The sequence below is a fragment of the Eptesicus fuscus genome, chromosome 5 (genome assembly GCF_027574615.1).
Source record: "Eptesicus fuscus isolate TK198812 chromosome 5, DD_ASM_mEF_20220401, whole genome shotgun sequence".
In the NCBI taxonomy this organism is placed as follows: domain Eukaryota; kingdom Metazoa; phylum Chordata; class Mammalia; order Chiroptera; family Vespertilionidae; genus Eptesicus; species Eptesicus fuscus.
In genome coordinates, this window is record NC_072477.1 from 74,274,622 (window position 1) to 74,295,102 (window position 20,481).

At 45.4% G+C, this 20,481-nt stretch overlaps 1 protein-coding gene across 1 annotated transcript; it reads right to left on the reverse strand.

Annotated features, from left to right (window-relative positions):
* Window positions 1–7,348: 7,348 nt before the first annotated feature.
* On the reverse strand, window positions 7,349–8,308 carry LOC103304889 (olfactory receptor 11G2-like). Its single transcript, XM_008161668.2, has one exon. It carries the CDS (start codon window positions 8,288–8,290, stop codon window positions 7,349–7,351), a length of 942 nt encoding a protein of 313 aa, XP_008159890.2. The 5' UTR covers window positions 8,291–8,308.
* Between the last annotated feature and the right edge of the window lie 12,173 nt (window positions 8,309–20,481).

Sequence of the window (20,481 nt, forward strand, 5' to 3'; positions counted from 1 at the left end):
GCCCGCAACCAAGATACATGCCCTTGACCAGAATCGAACCTGGGACCCTTGAGTCCGCAGACCGACGCTCTATCCACAGAGCCAAACCAGTTTCGGCCAAAGATCATTTTTGTTGCAAGAATGTATTTCCTGGAATTCTCAAGTGATGTTTTTACTCTTATCAGCATCTATGTAAGAGAATTCTGAGGTCTGACACATCTTTGATTCAAATGACCCATGAAAAGGATGAGGATCTACAAACTAAATGTCACAGATGTGGCACAGAGCAATGGCTATGGAGAGTCCTCCAGCTCTCTGGTTATATGAGGAAAACATATACGTATGAAGTCTCTCTTATTTACAGCAGTTGTTTTAGGTATGCAGAAATTTCCCACATGCCCCTTGACTCCACACAAGTGTAGCCTTCCCCACTATCAACATCCCCCACCAGAGTGGCACATTTGTTACAAGTGATGAGCCTACGTACATTATCATCACCCAGAGTCCATAGTTTACATTAGCATTCACTCTTGGTGTTGTACATTTTATGGGTTTGAACAAAGTTATAATGACAAGTATACACCAAAAAAAATAAGGATTTATGATTTGACCCATAAATCTGTGTAAGTAGAGAGGAAATAAGTGTGAGGACTGATGGAAAGGATCTTTGGTTATAAAGATGATTCTGAAATTTGACATGGGAGACATCAGAGACAGAGAGGCCATTTATGAAGTTACTAGAAGCCCGTTGCACGAAGTTTCGTGCAATAGACTTTTCCTTCACCTGGCTGCCGGCACCAGTTTTCCGACAGCAGCAGTTTTCCTCTGGCCTCCCGCCGATCAGAGCGCCTCCAGCCAGCAAGATCGGCCACCCCGAGAGGAACTCCGATTGGGAGGCGCTCTGATGGGAGGTGGCCAGAGGAAAACTGCTGCTGGCAGAAAACTGGTGCTGGCAGCCATGCAATCGGCCACCCCGAGTTCTGCCACCAGCGTCTTCCACCGGCCCCATGGGTCCTTCCGCAGCGTCGGCCGTTTAGGCCGGTGGGAGGAGCAGGGCTCGGGGACTCGTGAGTCCCCGCCTCCCGCTCCTACCGCCAGCCAATCGGCCACCCTAAGTCCCACCCCCCGTGCCTCCAGCCGGCCCAATCATGGGCGTAGCGGAGTGATGCAATTTGCATATTACCTTTTTATTATGTAGGAGGATTATGCCTTCATAGGTATAATGTAGTGCTAGAACCTAGACAAAAATGAGTAAAGATGATGAATATCACAGGGAGGATGCCACATAATTTAATAACATTAGGATTGGGTATGAGAAGATGAGGGATTGTAAATGTTAAGATTTGAAGTTCAGGTTAACAGTAGAGCCATTGGCAAATAAGGATGGCTAGAGCTAATTTAGTTGTTTTTTATTTTTTTGTTTTTTCTTTTCCTTTATTATTTTTTCCTTTTTATTGAATTAGTTGGGTGACTCTGGTTAACAAAATTATACAGGTTTCTGGTGCCCAATTCTACAACACATCATCTATGCACTGTATTGCATGTTCACCACCCCAAGTCAAGTCTGTCCGTCACCATTTATCACTCTTATAGCCTGCTGCACCTTCCCCCTGCCAGGGAATCACCACACTGTTGTTGTATTCATTAATTATTTTTTAAAAAGAAAATCTTACCCTTTGAGACAGCATGGATGGACCTGGACAGCATTATGCTAAGTGAAATAGGCCAGTCAAAGACAAGTACCATATGATTTTACTCATATGTAGAATCAAATAAAATGAACTAACAAGCAAAATAGAGACAGACTCATAGAAAATGGGCTGATGACTGGGGTTGGGGAGTGGGAGCTGGGTTGGGGAGATTGAACAAAAAAGAAAAAGAGAGAGAAAATTTTTTGTTTTTTAGAGCTAATTCAAAAGGTTAGCAAATTTAGGATTTAATTTTTTAATTTGAAATGGGTATTTATGTAAAAATATCCAGCAAGAAGTTGCAGATGTTTGACTATGGTTTAAAAATAAAGTTAGTCCTCCCCTGGCCAGTGTGGCTCAGTTGGTTAGAGTATTGTCCCATACACAGAAAGGTCACAGGTTCAATCCCTGGTCAGGGTGCATTGATGTCTCTCTCTCTCTCTCTCTCTCTCTCTCTCTCTCTCTCTCCCCCCTTCTTCTCTCTCTCAAATCCATAAAAACATATCTTTAGGTGAGGATTTAAAAAATAATTAATATGCCTGGCAGGTGTGGCTCAGTGGTTGAGTGTTGAACCAGGAGGTCACAATTCAATTCTCAGTCAGAGCACATGCCTGGGTTGTGGGCTTGGTCCCCAGTAGGGGGCATGTTGGAGGCAGCCGATCAATGATTCTCTCTCATCATTGATTTTTTTATCTCTCTCTCCCTCTTCCTTCCTTTCTGAAATCAATAAAAATATATTTTAAAAATAATTAATAAATAAAAATAGTGTTAGTGCTGGGGTTATCCCAGAACAAAGTTTTTGCCTAAGGTTTCCTCATGAAGTATAATACTGTGAATTAAATTACTACTCTAAAAAACAAGAATAGAGAGTATTAATTACTTCTGAGAGACATGTATCCAAAATTTGACAAAGAACTACATGAAAACAAGTGCACCTTAGGTCTGGATAGTAGTAATCTCACAAAGTCTATAGCTCTTTGGCTTACACTGAGTATTAGCTAGCCTTCATGTGTCTGAATATGGAAGATTTGGACCTACCTCCTAAAGTGTAGTATTAGCAAAGTGCAGGGAGTCAATGAAGTTAGCATAACCCTACTGAGGATTCTCAAAACTATACTTGCAATTATAAAGTATTTTTAAGTAGTGTTTTTAAATAGTCCCTGATATTGAGGTGTGTTTTTTTTTTTTAATCTGGCTACCTAAAGGGTTGTTGGTTAACCATTTGTATATTTGCAATACATTAGACATTTGCTATGCTCTAAGAAAGAACAACTGGCTTTGATAAAGGCCAAATTTGAGGATGTTGAAGTACATTAAGAAGCATGTTTCCAAATCTTAGCTATTGTAAATTGTGCTGCTATGAACATAGGGGTACATATATCCTTTCTGATTGGTGTTTCTGTTTTCTTGGGATATATTTCTAGAAGTGGGCAGCACAATTTATCATAGCTATGATTTGGAAACAGCCTAAGTGCCCATCAGCAGATGAGTACCGTATTTTCTGGCGTATAAGACGACCTTTTTAACCCAGGAAAATCTTCTCAAAAGTCAGGGGTCATCTTATACCCTGGGTGTCGTCTTATAGAGCTGGTGCTGAAACTTCCGAGCTGGACTGGAGAATCTGCAGTCGCCACATATGGTGTGGGGAGCTAAAAAACGGCTGCACTCCATTCATTTCAATGGAGCCGGACGGAAACCGCAAGTGTCTCTGGTCGGCTCCTTTTTGTGCCGCATACGGTCTCCGTCCGGCTCCATTGAAATGAATGGAGTGCAGCTGGGTGCTCGCCGCGCATACGGCGGGGATGCGGCCGCTGCCATTTCTGAGCTCCCCCCCCCACCATATGCGGCGACCGTATGAAAGCAGCAAGGGCTGTGCTGAACAAGTAGGGTAGAAGAAAATCCACTCACCAGGATTTGTGGAAAGAAGTGACTTAACATGGTCCCGATGACAAGGTGAGGGGGCGCCTCACCGGGAAGGTGTAAGTGAAGGGTGGAGCAAGCTGCAGGCGTCCGGGACGCCCGGGGTATGGAAAAAAGAGATTGAGCTGTGCCCAGAAAAACACGCCTCTTTCACCCGTCTGGCCCACCCTTGTATCCTATTACCATACCTCCTTCTCTGACTCTTAGATCTCGCTCCTGAGGACTGCAGTGAAGTGGCGTTGCTAACTCACCAGGGACTTGCCTGGCACTTGCTCTCTCTCTATTGTTTGTTATCTTCCTCTTATCATCATCAGTTCCAGTTTGATTGACAGCTTAGAAAACAAACAGCATGGCAGCTCCCATGGGTTTATTGTCTTATCCTTCCTTTCAGCTTTAGAGTGAATTAGGAAAAGTTTAATCCACTTGCACTGTTTTATGTTTACATGTTTGATGACAAACAGCCTTATGTTTATAAGTGACAGTTTTCCTGCTAAGTACCTGCATGTCATAAGCATTTGAATTAAAATTACCATATTAAAATCAAATCTGATGTTTTTTACATTTTTATTTGGTGTGCATTGGAAGAGGGGTAGTCTTATACGGCGAGTATATCCCAAACTCTATATTTTAACTGGAAAAGTTGGGGGTCGTCTTATATGCCCAGTCGTCTTATACACCAGAAAATACGGTAGATTAGAAAATTGTGGTACATCTACATAATGGAATACTACTCTGCTATAAAAAAGAAGAAATTCTTACCATTTACAACAGCATGGATGGAACTGGAGAGCATTATGCTAAGCAAAATAAGCCAGTCAGAGAAAGATAAATATCACATGATCTCATTCATTTGTGGAATATAAAGAACATCATAAACTGATGAACAAAAATAGATACAGAGACAAAGAAGCATCAAACAGACTGTCAAACTTCAGCGGGAAGGCAGGGGAGGGTGGGTGGGGGGTAAGATATCAACCAAAGGATTTGTATGCATGCATCTTACCTTATAATAGAGAAACATGCAAATTGACCGCACCTCCGCTATGCCCATGATTGGGCCTGCCAGAGGCTGGGGGCGGGACTCCGGGTGGCCCATCCGGCCGTTGGGAAGACCAAGATGGCTGCGCCCAATCCTGTAAGTTCTGGGGATCCGCATGGCGATCGCCACAGGGGGGGGCGTGTGGGGCCGAGCCCGGCGCTCCGTGGGTGTCCCGGGGGCGATCGCCACCCCGGGGGCGTGTCCGGGCCGAGCCCGGCGCTCAGTGGGTGTCCCGGGGGCGATCGCCACCCCGGGGGCGTGTCCGGGCCGAGCCCGGCGCTCCCCGGGTGTCCGCATGGCGATCGCCACCCGGGGGCGTGTCCGGGTCGAGCCCGGCGCTCCCCGGGTGTCAGCATGGCGATCGCCACCCGGGGGGCGTGTCCGGCCGAGCCCAGCGCTCCCCGGGTGTCCGCATGGCGATCGCCACCCGGGGGGCGTGTCCAGGCCGAGCCCGGCGCTCCCCGGGTGTCCACATGGCGATCGCCACCCGGGGGGCGTGTCCGGGCCGAGCCCGGCGCTCCCCGGGTGTCAGCATGGCGATCGCCACCCGGGGGGCGTGTCAGGGCCGAGCCCGGTGCTCCCTGGGTGTCTGCCTTGACAAAAGCTTTCCACATCTCTGTTTATTCTTTTGAATCCATAAAACGACCTTTAAAAAAGCATGGGGGCCAGCTAAGAAAGAATGCACTTTCTGGCCAGAGCACGCAGGATTCTTTTGCCCAACAGGTTAAAGGGAGCAGAGCTGGCACAGTGGGAATGGCCCTGGTGCCCTATGAGGAGACCGGGGGAATGGGGTTGCCGAAATTCCCTAAGCCTCTTGCCACCTTCTCCTTTGCAAACCACACCATCCAGATCCACCAGGACTGGAGGCAACTGGGAATCACAGCCGTGATTTGGGACATGGTAAGCAAATCTTGAGGGGCCTCTGAAAACACCTGCAACTGATTATAAGACTGGTCTTTATTTAAAAAGAAATAAAAGAACAGCTTTGTTGAGATATAACCCATATACTGTACATGTCACCTAAAGTGTACAATGAACTGGTTTTTTAAAGTAAATTCAGAGTGGTACAACCATCACCATGCTCAATTTTTAAATATCTTCGTGACCCATCCCCTCCAAAAAAAACTTCTACCCACTGGAATCACTTTCCTGATCATCTTCCCCAAAATAGATTGCACTTTAAAGGTGGGTAAAGGAAAGTTGAGGGAAGTTAAAACACTGCACAAAGGATATTGTAAGATGACAAAGCCCAAAGTGAAGATCATGTGTTTTCTTTAAAATATATATATATTTTTAAAATTTCAGAAAGGGAGAGGGAGAGAGAGATAGAAACATCAATGATAAGAATCACTGATCAGCCGAAACTGGTTTGGCTCAGTGGATAAAGCGTCGGTCTGTGGACTGGAAGGTCCCAGGTTCGATTCCGGTTAAGGGCATGTACATTGGTTGAGGGCACATACCCCGGTGGGGGGTGTGCAGGAAGCAGCTGGTAGATGTTTCTCTCTCATCGATGTTTCTAGCTCTCTATCCCTCTCCCTTCCTCTCTGTGAAAAATCAATAAAATATATTTAAAAAAAAAAAAAAAGAATCACTGATCAGCTGCCGCCCACAGGCCCCTTACTGGGGATTGAGCCCGAAACCCAGGCATGTGTGCCCCTGATCAGAATCAAACCTGGACTCTTCAGTCCACAGGCCGATGCTCTCTCCATTAAGCCAAACTGACCAGGGCCATGTGTTTTCTTCAAGTTCTGCGTGGTTGTAATGGTCCCCAAATCTATACTAATAAAAGGGTAATATGCTAATTAGAGTGGTTGTCTTCTGGACATCTTTCCAGACAAAGCCGCAGTGGCTACAGAGGCCAAGGCTCAGGCAGCCATAACCACCTGCAGTGGCAGCAGCATTGGGGTTATGGGGGTGGTGCCTCCAGAGGGAGGCCAGACGGGGGGCCAAGGCACAGGCAGTTTGGGGTGATCAGGCTGATAGGGGAGGGCAAGGTAGGGGCAATCAGGCTGGCAGGAGATCAAGGTAGGGGCGAGCAGGCAGGCAGGCAGTGGGGTTAGGGACAATCAGGCAGGCAGGCAGGTGAGTGGTTAGGAGCCAGCGGTTCCAGATTGTGAGAGGGATGTCCGACTGCTGGAAATTGGACATCCCCTGAGGGGTTCCAGATTGAAGAGGGTGCAGATTGGGCTGAGGGGCATACCCCCCCTACCCCCCCCTCCCACCAGTGCACGAATTTCGTGCACCGGGCCCCTAGTATAAGCATAACCAATAGACACAGACACTAGGGGGTGAGGACATGTGCCGGGCGGGTGAGGGAGGCGAAGGGGGGGGAGGTGAATGGGGGAAAAAGAGACATGTGTAATACTATATGTAATACTTTAAACAATAAAAATAAAAAATAAAATAAAAAGAAGCATGTAATAGAAACCAAAAGAGAAATTTGAAACTCAATTATAGAGAAATATATGAAAATCTTATTAAATTGTATTTAAAAATAAAGAAGTTTAAGTATAGACATATCTGGAACATAAGAGTAATAACTTCCTGAGACTTAAATCATGAATCTAATGAATTTTTAAAATCACCTTTCCAATATATGAAAATAAAATAAACCAAAAGGGGGAAAAATCATCCTATTCATCTCATGATCTTCCATATTTATTTTTCTAAATATTAATGATGCATTATATTAAATTTGGCTTTTGAATCTTTTAGAGATTTGTCACAATAATACATTCAGAATTTTCTTTAGTGCATCCTTCATATCTTTGTTCCGGAAATTATAGATAAGGGGATTAAAGAATGGAGTTGCCAAAGCATAGAACAAGGTCACAAATTTCTGCATACCAGAATAGGTCCCAGAACCTGGGCTAACGTACATCACCATGACTGAACCATAGAACAGAGACACCACAGCAAGGTGGGAGGCACAAGTAGAGAAAGCCTTACGCCTTCCTGAGCCTGAGGGCACCTGTAGCACCACACTTAGGACACAGAAGTAAGTGCCAAGAATGTACAGAAAAGTGAGAAAGATGATGAGAGAGCTAATGATACCACAGACCAGAGTAATCCCAGCTACTGGAGTACAGGACAATGCTAGTAAAGGTGCCAGATCACAAAGAAAATGGTCGATGGTGTTTGGGCCACAGAAGGACACCTGAGATATTAGAGTCAAAGGTGTCAATAACCAGAGAAAGCCACCTACCCAGCAGAAGACCACCAACTGAGCACATAGGCGATGGGTCATAATGTTGGGATAGTGCAAAGGTCTACAAATGGCAAGAAATCTATCAAAAGACATCACTGACAGAAATAAGCCTTCAGCAGCACACATGGAGAAGAAGAAGTAAAACTGGAGCAGGCAGCCTGTGTAGGAGATGCTCTTGGTCTGAGAGATGATATTGGCCAACATTTTGGGCACATCAGAGCTGACATAGCAGATCTCCAGGAAGGAGAAGTTGGCCAGGAGGATGTACATGGGTGTGTGGAGTTTCCTGCTTGACCATACCGCACAGATGATGGATGTGTTCCCCAGGAGGGTCAGAAGGTAAATGAAGGAGAAGAACACGAAGAGGAGGATCTGGATGTCTCTGCGACAGGGAAAACCCAGGAGGATGAACTCACTCACGAACCCAGAGATATTAGTAGTGTCCAAAGTCTTCATTAATCTGACCTGTGGAAGTGACAGGGACAGTAAAAGACACAGAAATACTTACACTAGTTTTCTTCTTCCTGGTGAAGAGATATATCTTTATTTTCCTCAATTTGAGTTACAATGTTACTATCTTCCCTTCAGAAGGTGAGTTGTTCTTTCTTCTTTGTCTCCTGCATTTATTTAATACACATTTTTGCACATATTACTGCCAGGCACTAGGAAATAGGGGGTAGGGGAAACAATGAATAAAAAAGCAGAGACCCTACTCTTTTGGAGCTTATGTCAAAGATCAACTGTGTGGTGACGGCCAAAGGGAAGGAGGAAAGGGGCCGGGTGAAGGTGGGCAAAGGGAGGTAAGGGGTGACATATATAATAATATAAACAATAAAAATAAAGTTTTAAAAAAGATTGTATCTAAAAAGGGGGAGGGTGCCCGGCTAGCTCAGTCGGTAGAGCATGAGACTCTTAAAAAGGGGGAGGTGACTTAGGGATTCTGTCCTGTTTGAGCTCTCTGGGAATGACACCCACCCCATGTCCCATTCCCACACAGACACAATAGTGAAGTTTATTGGGCACTTTGCAATAGCACAGTGTCTTCTTCAGAGGGCATGATGAATAAAAGTGGACAGTTGCTTTGCTTGGCCTCACTTGAGGTCAGCACCTGAGATGTTTCAAAGCCCTCCCCCCCAAAAAAAAGAAAATATGGGACTCACATGACAGAGGATTCACTGCCAGTCTGACTAGTTCAGACTTAATTTGCTAGTCAATGAAAAACTGCAGCTGGTCTAGTACAAGAGTAAAACGATCTAAGTTTATGGAAGCTGCATTTGAAAGACCATTTGCCAGACAATTACAGGGCAATGAAACTAGCAGGAAACTATTAGAAAGCTATTTCAGTGGTCCAAGTAAAAATTGTTTATTGAATGCTGACCTAGGGTAATATGTAAGCAAAAAATACCAGGGATGGATTCAAAAAATGTATAGAAACCTAATCTCTTGGTCTTTAAAATCAGCAGAGGTAATTAAATGCTGCTCAAGAAGCAGAGGAGAAAGACACAAAATAAAGAGACCTCACTTTCCATTTGCCACATTAATACTCTTGAGCTCTCTTCTGATTGTCCTCTCACCTGGGATGACTCACAGGAGAGAGCCACTCACTCCAGCACAATAGTCCCACTCAGAGCCTTTCTGTTCCCACAGGTCAACTCCTGTTGTTGCCTTTGGGTATCTCTCAGATCCCACTGGATTCCCCAGTCCCCTGCTTTCTTTTGACGCTTTTGAATCTGAGTATTATAGCTCATTAAATAAATGATCTTCTACTTACATGGTTTTTCTTTCCTACAAGCCACACTCAATGGCTATGCTGTCATCTGTGTGAAAGAGAGCAGTAAACAGAGAGCTATCTAAATTATTTCCAAAATCTTAAAGAAAAATTTTCCATTTTCTTGTTGGCTAAGAATGCAATTCTTTTGCAGATGACCTGCACAAACAAAATGATACTTTGACAAAAAAATATTTCCTTAATCTCATGTCTAATAAGGTTTATATAATTGGAATAGTGTTTGTAAAGGAAAATAATCATGAAAATTTATGCTCCTTTTTCATATCTATCCTATCTAATAAAAGACTAATATGCAAATTGCCCGTCACTCCAAAACACAAGATGGCCTCCCCCATGTGGTCAAAGATGGCTGCCTCCATGTGGACTCAAGATGGCCACCACAAGGTGGCCAGCAGGGGAGGGCAGTTGTGGTCAATCAGGCCAGTAGAGGAGGGCAGTTGGGAGGGACCAGGCCTGCAAGGGAGGGCAGTTGTGGGCAATCAGGCCAGTAGGGGAGGGCAGTTGGGAGGGACCAGGCCTGCAAGGGAGGGCAGTTGTGGGAAATCAGGCCTACAGGGGAGGGCAGTTAGGGGTGACCAAGGCCAGCAGAGGAGGGCAGTTGGGGGGACCAGGCCTTCAGGAGAGGGCAGTTGAGGGAGACCAGGCCAGCAGGGGAGAGCAGTTAGGGGTGACAGGCCTGCAGGGGAGGGCAGTTATGGATGACCGGGCCAACAGGGGAAAGTAGTTGGGGGAACCAGGCCTTCAGGGGAGGGAAGTTGGGAGGGACTAGGCCTGCAGGGGTGGGCAGCAGGAAAGGGCAGTTGGGGCAACCAGGCCTTCAGGGGAGGGAAGTTAGGGGTGACCAGGCCTGCAGGGAAGGGCAGTTAGGGGTGACCGGACTGCAGGGGAGGGCAGTTGGGGGCAACCAGGCCTGCAGGGGAGGGCAGTTGAAGGAGAACAGGCCAGCAGGAGAGAGCAGTTAGGGGTGACCAGGCCTGCAGGGGAGGGCAGTTAGGGATGACCGGGCCAACAGGGGAGGGCAGTTGGAGGCAACCAGGCAAGCAGGGGAGGACAGTTGGGTGGGACCCAGGCCTTCAGGGGAGGGAAGTTGGTGGTGAGCAAGCCTGCAGGGGAGGGCAGTTGAGGGGACCAGGCCTACAGGGGATGGCAGTTAGGGATGACCCGGCCGACAGGGGAGGGCAGTTAGGGGTGACCGGGCCAGCAGGGGAGGGCAATTGGGGGGGGACAAGGCCTGCAAGGGAGGGCAGTTGGTGGGGACCAGGCCTGCAGGGGAGAACAGTCGGGTGCAACCAGGCCAGCAGGGGAGGGGAAGTTAGGGGCAATCAGGCTGGCAGGGAAGCAGGTAGGCATTGATCAGGCTGGCAGGGGATTGGTTAGGGGGTGATCAGGCTAGCAGGCAGAAGTGGTTAGGGCAATCAGGCAGGCAGGCGAGTGGTTGGGAGCCAGTAATCCTGGATTGTGAGAGGGATGTCTGACTGCCTGTTTAGACCTGACCCTTGAGGGGTCCCAGATTGGAGAGGGTGCAGGCTGGGCTGAGGGACACCTCGCCCCATGCACGAATTTCATTCACCAGGCTTCTAGTATATATATAAAAGCCTAAGCGACTATTATGACCTGATGACTGGACAACCAGATGATGACCAGTAGCTATGACATGCACTGATCACCAGGGGTCAGACATTCAATGCAGGAGCTGCCCCCTGGTAGTCGGTGCACTCCCACAGTCAACCTCCTGTGGCCGTCCAACCTCTCGCAGTCCCTCCCCACAGCCGGCCGACCCAATCGGCCCTGATCAGGACTGAGTGAGATGGCCCTGATTGTCATCCAGGCCGAGGGACCCCACCCGTGCATGAATTCATGCACCAGGCCTCTATACTAATAAAAGGGTAATATGCAAATTGGTCAGGACGCCCTCACAGTAACAACTGAACAGCAAGCTACATGGGGCAACCAGGCTGGCAGGGGAGTTAGTGAGGGACAACCAAATGACTGAACAGCAGGCTGCGTGGGGCGACCAGACTGGCAGGGGGGGCAGTGAGGGGCAACCACGCCTGCAGAGGGGGGCAGTGAGGGGCAACCAGGACAGCAGGGGAGGGCAGTTGGGGGTGACCAGGCCAGCAGGGGAGGGCAGTTGGGGATGACCAGGCTAGCAGGGGGGGAGGGGAAGTTAGAGGTGACCAGGCAGGCAGGGAGGGGGGCAGTGAGGGGCAACCAGCCTGGCAGGGGGGCAGTTGGGGGCAACCAGGCTGGCTTGGGAGGGCAGTTGGGGGTGACCAGGCCAGCAGGGGGGCAGTGAGGGGTGACCAGGCCAGCAGGGGGGTGTGGTTAGGAATGATCAGGCTGGCAGACAGAGGTGGTTAGGGGTGATCATGCTGGCAGGAGGGGCAGTTAGAAATGATCAGGCAGGCAGGTAGGTGAGTAGTTAGGAGCCAGCAGTCCCAGATTGTGAGAGGGATCCCGGATTGGAGAGGGTGCACGCTGGGCTGAGGGGACACCCCCCCCCCCATGCATGAATTTCATACACCAGGCCTCTAGTAGATATATAAAACAGAATAGACATTCAGTTATAGGAAACAAGTTACTGTTCCTAAGGCAACCCATGAGTCTGAGATGTCAGCTACTTGATAAAACACCCTTTCTTCACATGGATCCCTCTCAGGTTTTACTTAGAGAATAGAATGTGCCACAAATTTGTCCATTCCCCATTACTTGTCCCTTCCAGACTCTGAAGCCTGTCTCTGCAGACCTCAACCCCAGGAGCATGAAGGCAATTAACATGCATCATACAGACTAGAGCGAGTCCTCACTACGGCCTGTGGGCCACATGCGGGTGTTTTTGCTGTTTTGTTTTTTTACTTCAAAATAAGATATGTGCAGTGTGCATAGGAATTTGTTCATAGTTTTTTTTAAACTATAGTCCAGCCCTCCAACGGTCTGAGGGACAGTGAACTGACCCCCTGTTTAAAAAGTTTGAGGACCCTTGGACTAGAGTATGTTTCATCTCTAGTGATTGTCATTTTGGAGATTAAAACTACATGAATGTGCACACACTCATATGTACCCTCACTTACAAACACATGCACATACACACATATTCCAGACTAACACAGCATCATTCCCTCCAGAGTTGCCTCTCCTAACCTTAATAAATTACTTCTAAGCTAACAAAGCTTTTGACATGAGATGCATTATTATTTTCAAACTTTGTTAGATTTATAGTCTCCCATTCCTGTTTTCCAAACGATAATTTAAAGAGCTCATCCACTATATCCAGAATGAGCCTATTCTCAGATATCTACAGAACTACCTATCTCCATTGTTTACAACAGTGATGGTGAACCTATGACATGCGTGTCAGCACTGACACACGTAGCCATTTCTGATGACACGCGGCCACTGAGGCGGCCGCATGCCAAGGATGAAACATTTGCTGCTCCTGAGGATGAAACATTTGCGACTAGAATCTTGGAGTTAAACTCTAACTAGACTCTAACTCCAAGATTCTAGTCGCAAATGTTTCATCCTCCCCTATTAGACACTCTGTGCCAGAGGACTGTAGGCCAAAATAACAGAAGTCTGGCACAGAGCGTCTAGTTCTGGGACTTCCGGTTAAGCCGGGATCTTTGCCCTCACTTCCGCCGGCATAGCAGGGAGCAGCAGAACGCAGCGGGGGACTCATCTGTGGGGTCCCTGCCATTACCAGTAACCAAATAACAGTTAACCACCGCAACCATTATCTACTGTTCTGGGGTGTCATGGATTTCTAATCCATCATTACTGAGATAAGTGAGGGGGAGGCTGGGAGAGGCAAGGGTTTGTGGCGTGCTATGGGTGCCGTTTCCCGCCATTAGAAATAGCGGCAGCCATTTTAATTCACATAAGGAACACCATCTTGCTCCATAGTGCAGACTCCATTTCACCACTATTACACCTACTAATGTGCATCCTTATTAACCCCTATTTCTGCTTATTAACCCTGCCCTTTCCTAAAAGACAGTTATATGCACCATTTTGTGGTTAGTTAGGCTAGTTAACCCTTAATTGCCTGCAGGCCTAACAAGCTATCTATAATTCTATCTTCTGTCACTGCCCCCCTGATGGAGAACCCAAAAAATAAAAAGATAAAGTTAAGTAAAGGAAGTGGTAGTAGCAGTGGCCAACCCTTTCAAGAGACATGGACTGAGATGTATGGCTTTATAGAAAAAAATGGCAGATCATTTTGCATTCTATGTACTGAAACGGTAGTAAGCAGAACGTGGAATATAAATAGACATTTTGAAACCAATCATTCCCAGCTCTTGGAAAAAAGTGAGGATGAAAGGAAGGAATACATTTCCAGGCAGCTACACCTTTATAAGAGCCAATCTAATTCCATCCTTAAATTTATGAAAGGCTCTACAAATTCAACATCTGCAAGTTTGAGCATTGCTCACTCTATAGCTCAGCATGGAAAAGTGCTCAGTGAGGGAGAATTTATTAAAGAAACTCTCCTAAGATGTGCAGCAGTTCTATTTCACGATATGCAGAATAAAGATGCAATTATTAAGAGAATATCTGAGTTACCACTCAGCAGAAATATCATAAAAGACCGAATAATGAGACTGAACACAAACGTACAACATCAATTAAAGAGAGACATATGGAAGTGTAAATGTTTTTCGATCTCTCTTGATGAAACTACTGATGTCACATCACATGCTCAGTTGGCCATTATTGGTCGATATTCTGATGGTCTCACAATGAGAGAAGAGTTGATAAAGTTAGTATCAGTGTCAACAAGTAAATCAGGAAGCGAAATATGTAAGGTTGTTATACAAACATTTCGTGACCTAAGCATTGATATCTCTAAAGTTGTGTCAGTGACGACAGATGGGGCACCAATATGGTGGGAGAAAAAGTCGGATTTGTCAAATTGTTTACAGAAGCTATTGGACATCCGATTGTGCCTTTTCATTGTATTATCCATCAGGAGGCTTTATGTGCCAAGGCAGGATTCACCGACTTAAACGACTTAATGTCAGTTGTTACAAAAATAATTAATTTAATAGCTGCTCGCCCCCTTCACAAGCGAGAATTTTTGGCACTTTTACTGGAGATTGATTCCACCTACAGTGGACTGCTGATGTACAATAATGTAAGATGGCTGAGCCGAGGCAAAGTTCTTGAGCGCTTTATGGAGTGCTTTGAAGAAATTAAGGTATTTCTTGACGATAAGGATCTGGGAAACTTTCCTCAGCTTAATGATGATAAGTGGGTCAACACCCTGATGTTTTTTACAGATCTCTCTGTTCATATTAATGAACTGAACTTAAAGTTACAAGGTTTTGGCAAAAGCATTGATGTTATGTTTGGATACATAAAAGCTTTTGAAAGTAAAGTTAAAATTTTCAAGCGAGATGTAGAAACTAAAACTTATAAGTATTTTCCTCGAGTAACAAAGTATTTTGAGAAGGCCAGTGCAGCTGTACAAAATGAAATGGAACTCTTGCATATGAAGTACCAGCATGTTCTAAACTCGTTACTTGACCAGTTTAGTGATAGATTTAGTCAATTTAGAAGTCTAGAACAGACCATGAAAATCATTAAGTATCCTGATGTAGTAGTCTACAGTAGTTTGGAATTAAATGGTTTCCAATGGATGCAAATTGATGATTTGGAGATGCAACTTGCAGAATTTCAAGACAGTATCTGGGCTCAGGTGTTTGTCGACTTGAGGTCAAAGCTTGAGAATCTGGAAAGGTGCCGCTTGGAGAATCAAGAGGAGTGCCACTACGAATAGGAAATTTGGAGTGCCTGGAACCGACTACCAGACACTTTTAGCACCCTGAAAAATATAGCAATGGCTTTACTCACAATTTTTCCCTCTACATGCTTTTGTGAGGCCTTATTCTCAGCGTTAAATAATATCAAAACCAACAAAAGAAACAGATTGACAGATGAAGTTAGTAGTGCTTGCTTGGGCCTGAAGTGTACAAAATACCAACCTTCAATTGAAGATTTAGCCAATGAAATTCAGCAACAAAAAAGTCACTAATAGGCAGGTTAGTTAAAGAATTTCCCCTCCCCCTCACTTATCTTAGTTCATGGCACCCCACACAAGCTAAATAATATCAAGACCAACAAAAGAAACCGACTGACAGATGAACAAAGAAGTCACTAAGCAGGTAAGTTAAATATTTAGTTTTTGGTTTATTAAATACAATTACATATAACAATTATACATTTATGTTATTTAAACTATAAATATCGTGAAATAATGTTTTTTCCTCAAAGTGACACACTACCCGAGTTATGCTCAGTTTTTTGGCGAAGTTTGACACACCAAGCTCAAAAGGTTGCCCATCACTGGTTTACAAACTCCTTATCTTCATATACAGATCAAACAAGATACATGCTGGTCAAACAGGAAGTTATGACATTGTGAGAGAGAAAAGTCCATTTCCTCTTCAAAAACTACATTTTTTTCTAAGCCTTCTTGCAGATAGGTGTGCTCATGTAACTGATCTCTAGTCAGTAGAATACAATTAAAACTGATGTGCAACATTCCAGGCCATACCCATGCATGGTCCTTGATGACTGTTGATGTAATTGAGCATGTTAATGTAGGAAGCTGAGTTTGAAGGTGATGAACTCAAAGATGGTAAAAGCCTGGGTTCCAGAATCCTCACTTGAAGAATAACCACCTGGCGATTAGGAACAATCATTTGGATTTTAAGTGAACAGTAAATAAGTGCCTTTCATATTTGATCCACTAAAAAAGAATCTTGTTTGGAGAGCAATAATGTGAATAAAAAAATTAACATTTTGATAAATGTATAAAGAAAACAATCTGTGGGTGACTATATCAAAAAGCATATTTGCAGGCTTATTTCCTTCAAATCTAAAACAGCAGGGGGAAAATTTAGGAAACAATGTTATGAAGGACAAATTCTGATAAGTGAAAAATTTGAGTCATATAGTGAGTACATTTTAAATTTTGGTAAATGAGGCCGCATTTCCTTCCAAAGAGGCTTCAGAGCTTTCCTCATTACAGTTACTTTTCTCTCTGTCCTTAGCATCAAGGCCTAGCTTTTCATACTGTGCTGCTGGCCTAGCTCTTCAAACTGGGGCTCATAGTGAATATAGAAACACTATCAGATGCCTCCATTATGATGATATATGTTGGTGTCAATTGAGAGAACATGCAGTATATTCTTCAGTTTAAAACTCTTTCATCGAAGGTGACCCAATGTCTACACTTTTAATTGAATACCTTCCCAATTGAAATATCAAGCTACTAAGCTTAAACTCTGACAATGTTGGTGTAAAACAGAGATTCCCTGCCTTGAATCTGTAAGACTCTAATATAGCAGAAGTATTTTCAAGGGGAACTGTGATATTCTCAAAATATTGAGATGATACAATTAATTTTAATTCATCTTTTCCTCAAAGCTGATTGGATAACTTACAACACATTTGATGATAGAAATAGCATTAAACAGCACAGACTCTAAACTTAAAAATACGATTTTTTTTTAAACTTTATTGTTGAAAGTATTACAAATGTCCCTTTTTTCCCTGGTTGACCCCTCCACTCTGCTCCCAACCCTTCCCCAGGTCTTCCCCATACTATTGTTTGTCTATGGGCTATGCATATATGCATAGAAATTCTTTGTTAAATCTCTTCCTGTACACACACACACACACACACACACACACACACTTCTGAAATACATCAATCTGTTACATGTTTCATTGTCTCTGGATCTATTTTTTTTCATCAGTTTATTTTCTTTATTAGATTCCACATATAAGTGAGATCATGTGATACTTATCTTTCTCAGACAGCTTATTTTGCTTAGCATAATACTCTCCAGGTCCATCCATGCTGTCTCTTCTTTACAGCTGCATAGTATTCCATTGTGTAAATATACCAGTTTTTTAATCCATCATCTACTAATGGGCACTTGGGCTGTTTCCAGATCTTAGCTATCCTATCTAATAAAAGAGTAATATGCAAATTAACCATCACTCTACTACACCCACAAGCCATGCCCACCAGCTAATCAGGAGCGAGTATGCAAATTAACCCAACCAAGATGGCTGCAGCCACAGAGTGAGCAGAAGGCTTGGGTTTTCCCGGCAATGGAGGAAGCCAAGCTTTCCGCACACTCTGGCAGGCTCAGGGCTCCACTCAAGGCTACAAAGTTTCAATTATAGAAGATAAATAAATCCCAACAAAAATGGCGGCAGCCATGGAGCTGGAGAGAGCAGAAGGCTTGAGTTGCCCCCAGCTATGGAGGAAGCCAAGCTTTCTGCACACCCTGGCTGACCTAGGCCTCCACTCAAGGCTATAAAGTTTCAATTATAGGAGATAAATAAATCACAACAAAAATGGCTGCAGCCACAGAGCAAGCAGGAGGCTTGGCTCCGCTCAAGGCTACAAAGTTTCAATTATAGAAGATAAATAAGTCCCAGATACCAGGGCCTCCGCTTGGGTTGCTGAGGGTCATGGCAAACCACCACACGCCCCTCGCCCAGGCCACCCCACGCCCCAAGGGAACCTCCACCCTGATCCGAGACACCCTTCAGGGCAAACCAGCTGGCCCCCACCTGTGCACCAGGCCTCTATCCTATCTAATAAAACAGTAATATGCAAATTGACCATCACTCCAACACACAAGATTCTTGCCCCCATGTGGTCAAAGATGGCTACCCCCATGTGGACACAAAATGACCACCACAAGATGGCCAGCAGGGGAGGGCAGTTGGGAGAGACCAGGCCTGCAAGGGAGGGTAGTTGTGGGCAATCAGGCCAGCAGGGAAGGGCAGTTGTGGGGGACCAGGCCTCCAGGGCAGGGCAGTTGGGAGGGACAAGGCCTGTAGGGGAGGGCAGTTGGGGGTGACCGGGCTGGCAAGGGAGCAAAGTTGGGGGTGGCTGGGCCAGCAGTGGAGGGAAGTTGGGGGTGACCAGGCCTGCAGGGGGGGGGCAGTTGGGGGCCACCAGGCTGGCAAGGGAGGGCAATTAGGGGCAATCTGGCTGGCAAGGGAGGACAGTTAGGGGCGACCAGGCCAGCAGGGGAGGGCAGTTAGGGGCAATAGGGTCAGCAGGGGAGCAGTTAGGCATTGATCAGGCTGACAGGGGAGTGGTTAGGGGGTGATCAGGCTAGCAGGCAGGCAGCAAGTGGTTGGGAGCCAGCAATCCTGGATTATGAGAGGCATTTCAGATTGGAGAGGGTGCAGGCTGGGCTGAGGGACACCATCCCCATGCACGAATTTCATGCACCAGGCCTCTACTATATCATAAAAGGAGTTGATGTTCAAAATATATAAAGAACTCATACAACTCAACAGGAAAAAACAACAAGTAATTCGGTTTAAAATGGGCAAAGGAGACCAGCCAAGGTGGCTCAATGGTTGAGCCTCAACCTACAAACCAGGAGTCACAGTTCCATTACTGGTAAGAGCATATTCCCAGGTGTCAGGCTTGATCCCTTGTGGGAGGTGTGCAGGAGGCAACCAATCAGTGATTCTCTGTCATCATTGATGTTTCTATCCCTCTCTACCTCTCCCTTCCTTTCTCTCATATCAGTAAAAACATACTTAATAAATAAATAAAATGGGCAAAGGATCTGAATAGACATTTTTCCAATAGATATTTTAAGTGAAATAAGTCAGAGACCAATACTATATTACCTCACTTATATGTAAAAATCTAAAAATATGTATATTTTTAATCATAGAAAAAGAATTCAGATCTGATGTTACCATAGTGGGAAAGGAAATCAGATGAGTGTGATCAAAAGGCACAAACTTCCAAAATAAGTACTCAGGGTGACATGTAACTACAATTTACACAGCTGCATGATATATATATATCATATATAATGTAAATTGTTAAGAAAATAAATCTAAAGAGTTCACATCAAAAACACTTTTTTCTTTTTGTATCTGTATGAGATGATGGATTTTCACTAAACTTATTGTGGCAGCAATCATTTCATGACATATGTAAATCAAATCATTATGCTGTACACTTTTAATTTACACAGTATGTCAACTATATGATATGAGTAGTAACAAAGAAATGCAACTACAAAAATGAGATATAAATAGTTTTCTATCAATGTAGAGATAAATGTTTTAAGTACCATCTTTATGTTAAAAAGGATACCATAAAACCGGGCAGTCCTAGACAGCGGAGCCCCGCGCACAAAGCGGACACATCTCCGCGGCTGTTGCGGACGCAGAGACCACGCCATCTTGAGAAACAGAGCTGCCTGAGACTCGGATCCTGGCTTCTGACACAAACCAGGACCCTGCAGCCACTGGGGACAGAGAACTGCTATCACAGCTTCAGACCAACAAACAACAAGAATCCAGACGTCCCGGCAGAATTCCGTGAGTCAAAGAGCCTATCCCCCTCCCCGCAGGCGCGCAGACAGCGCCATTTTAACTGATAGATCCGCCTCTCTCCCAAGCCGCAGAGCTTTGCGCAGGGACTCGCTCCCCCTCAGGGAATTTGACACGCGCGCGAGCGCACAGGAGAGAATCAGCTCCCTGTTGGGGAAATCTGTCAGTGCGCACAGAGGGCACCCCTTCGGAGAATTTGGGGGAATTTGGCTTGCGGGTCACAGCTCTCCCTTCAGGGAATCTTAGTGCTTGCACAGAGGGGCTTTCCCTTGGGGGAATTTGGCGCGCAGGACGGACTCCGCCCCCCTTCCGGGACTCCAGTAGAGTGCACGGAGCCAGCTCACCTTCAGGAAATCAAGAGTGTGCGCCCTAGCCGGTTTGGCTCAGTAGAGAGAGCACACACAGGTCGCAGCTCCACTTCAGGGAATTTGGCACGCTGGACACAGCTGCCTGGGATCCCTGACTC

Excerpts from the sequence above, each read along its gene's own strand:
- LOC103304889 (XM_008161668.2), bottom strand. The coding sequence starts at position 8,290 with ATGAAGACTTTGGACACTACTAATATCTCTGGGTTCGTGAGTGAGTTC.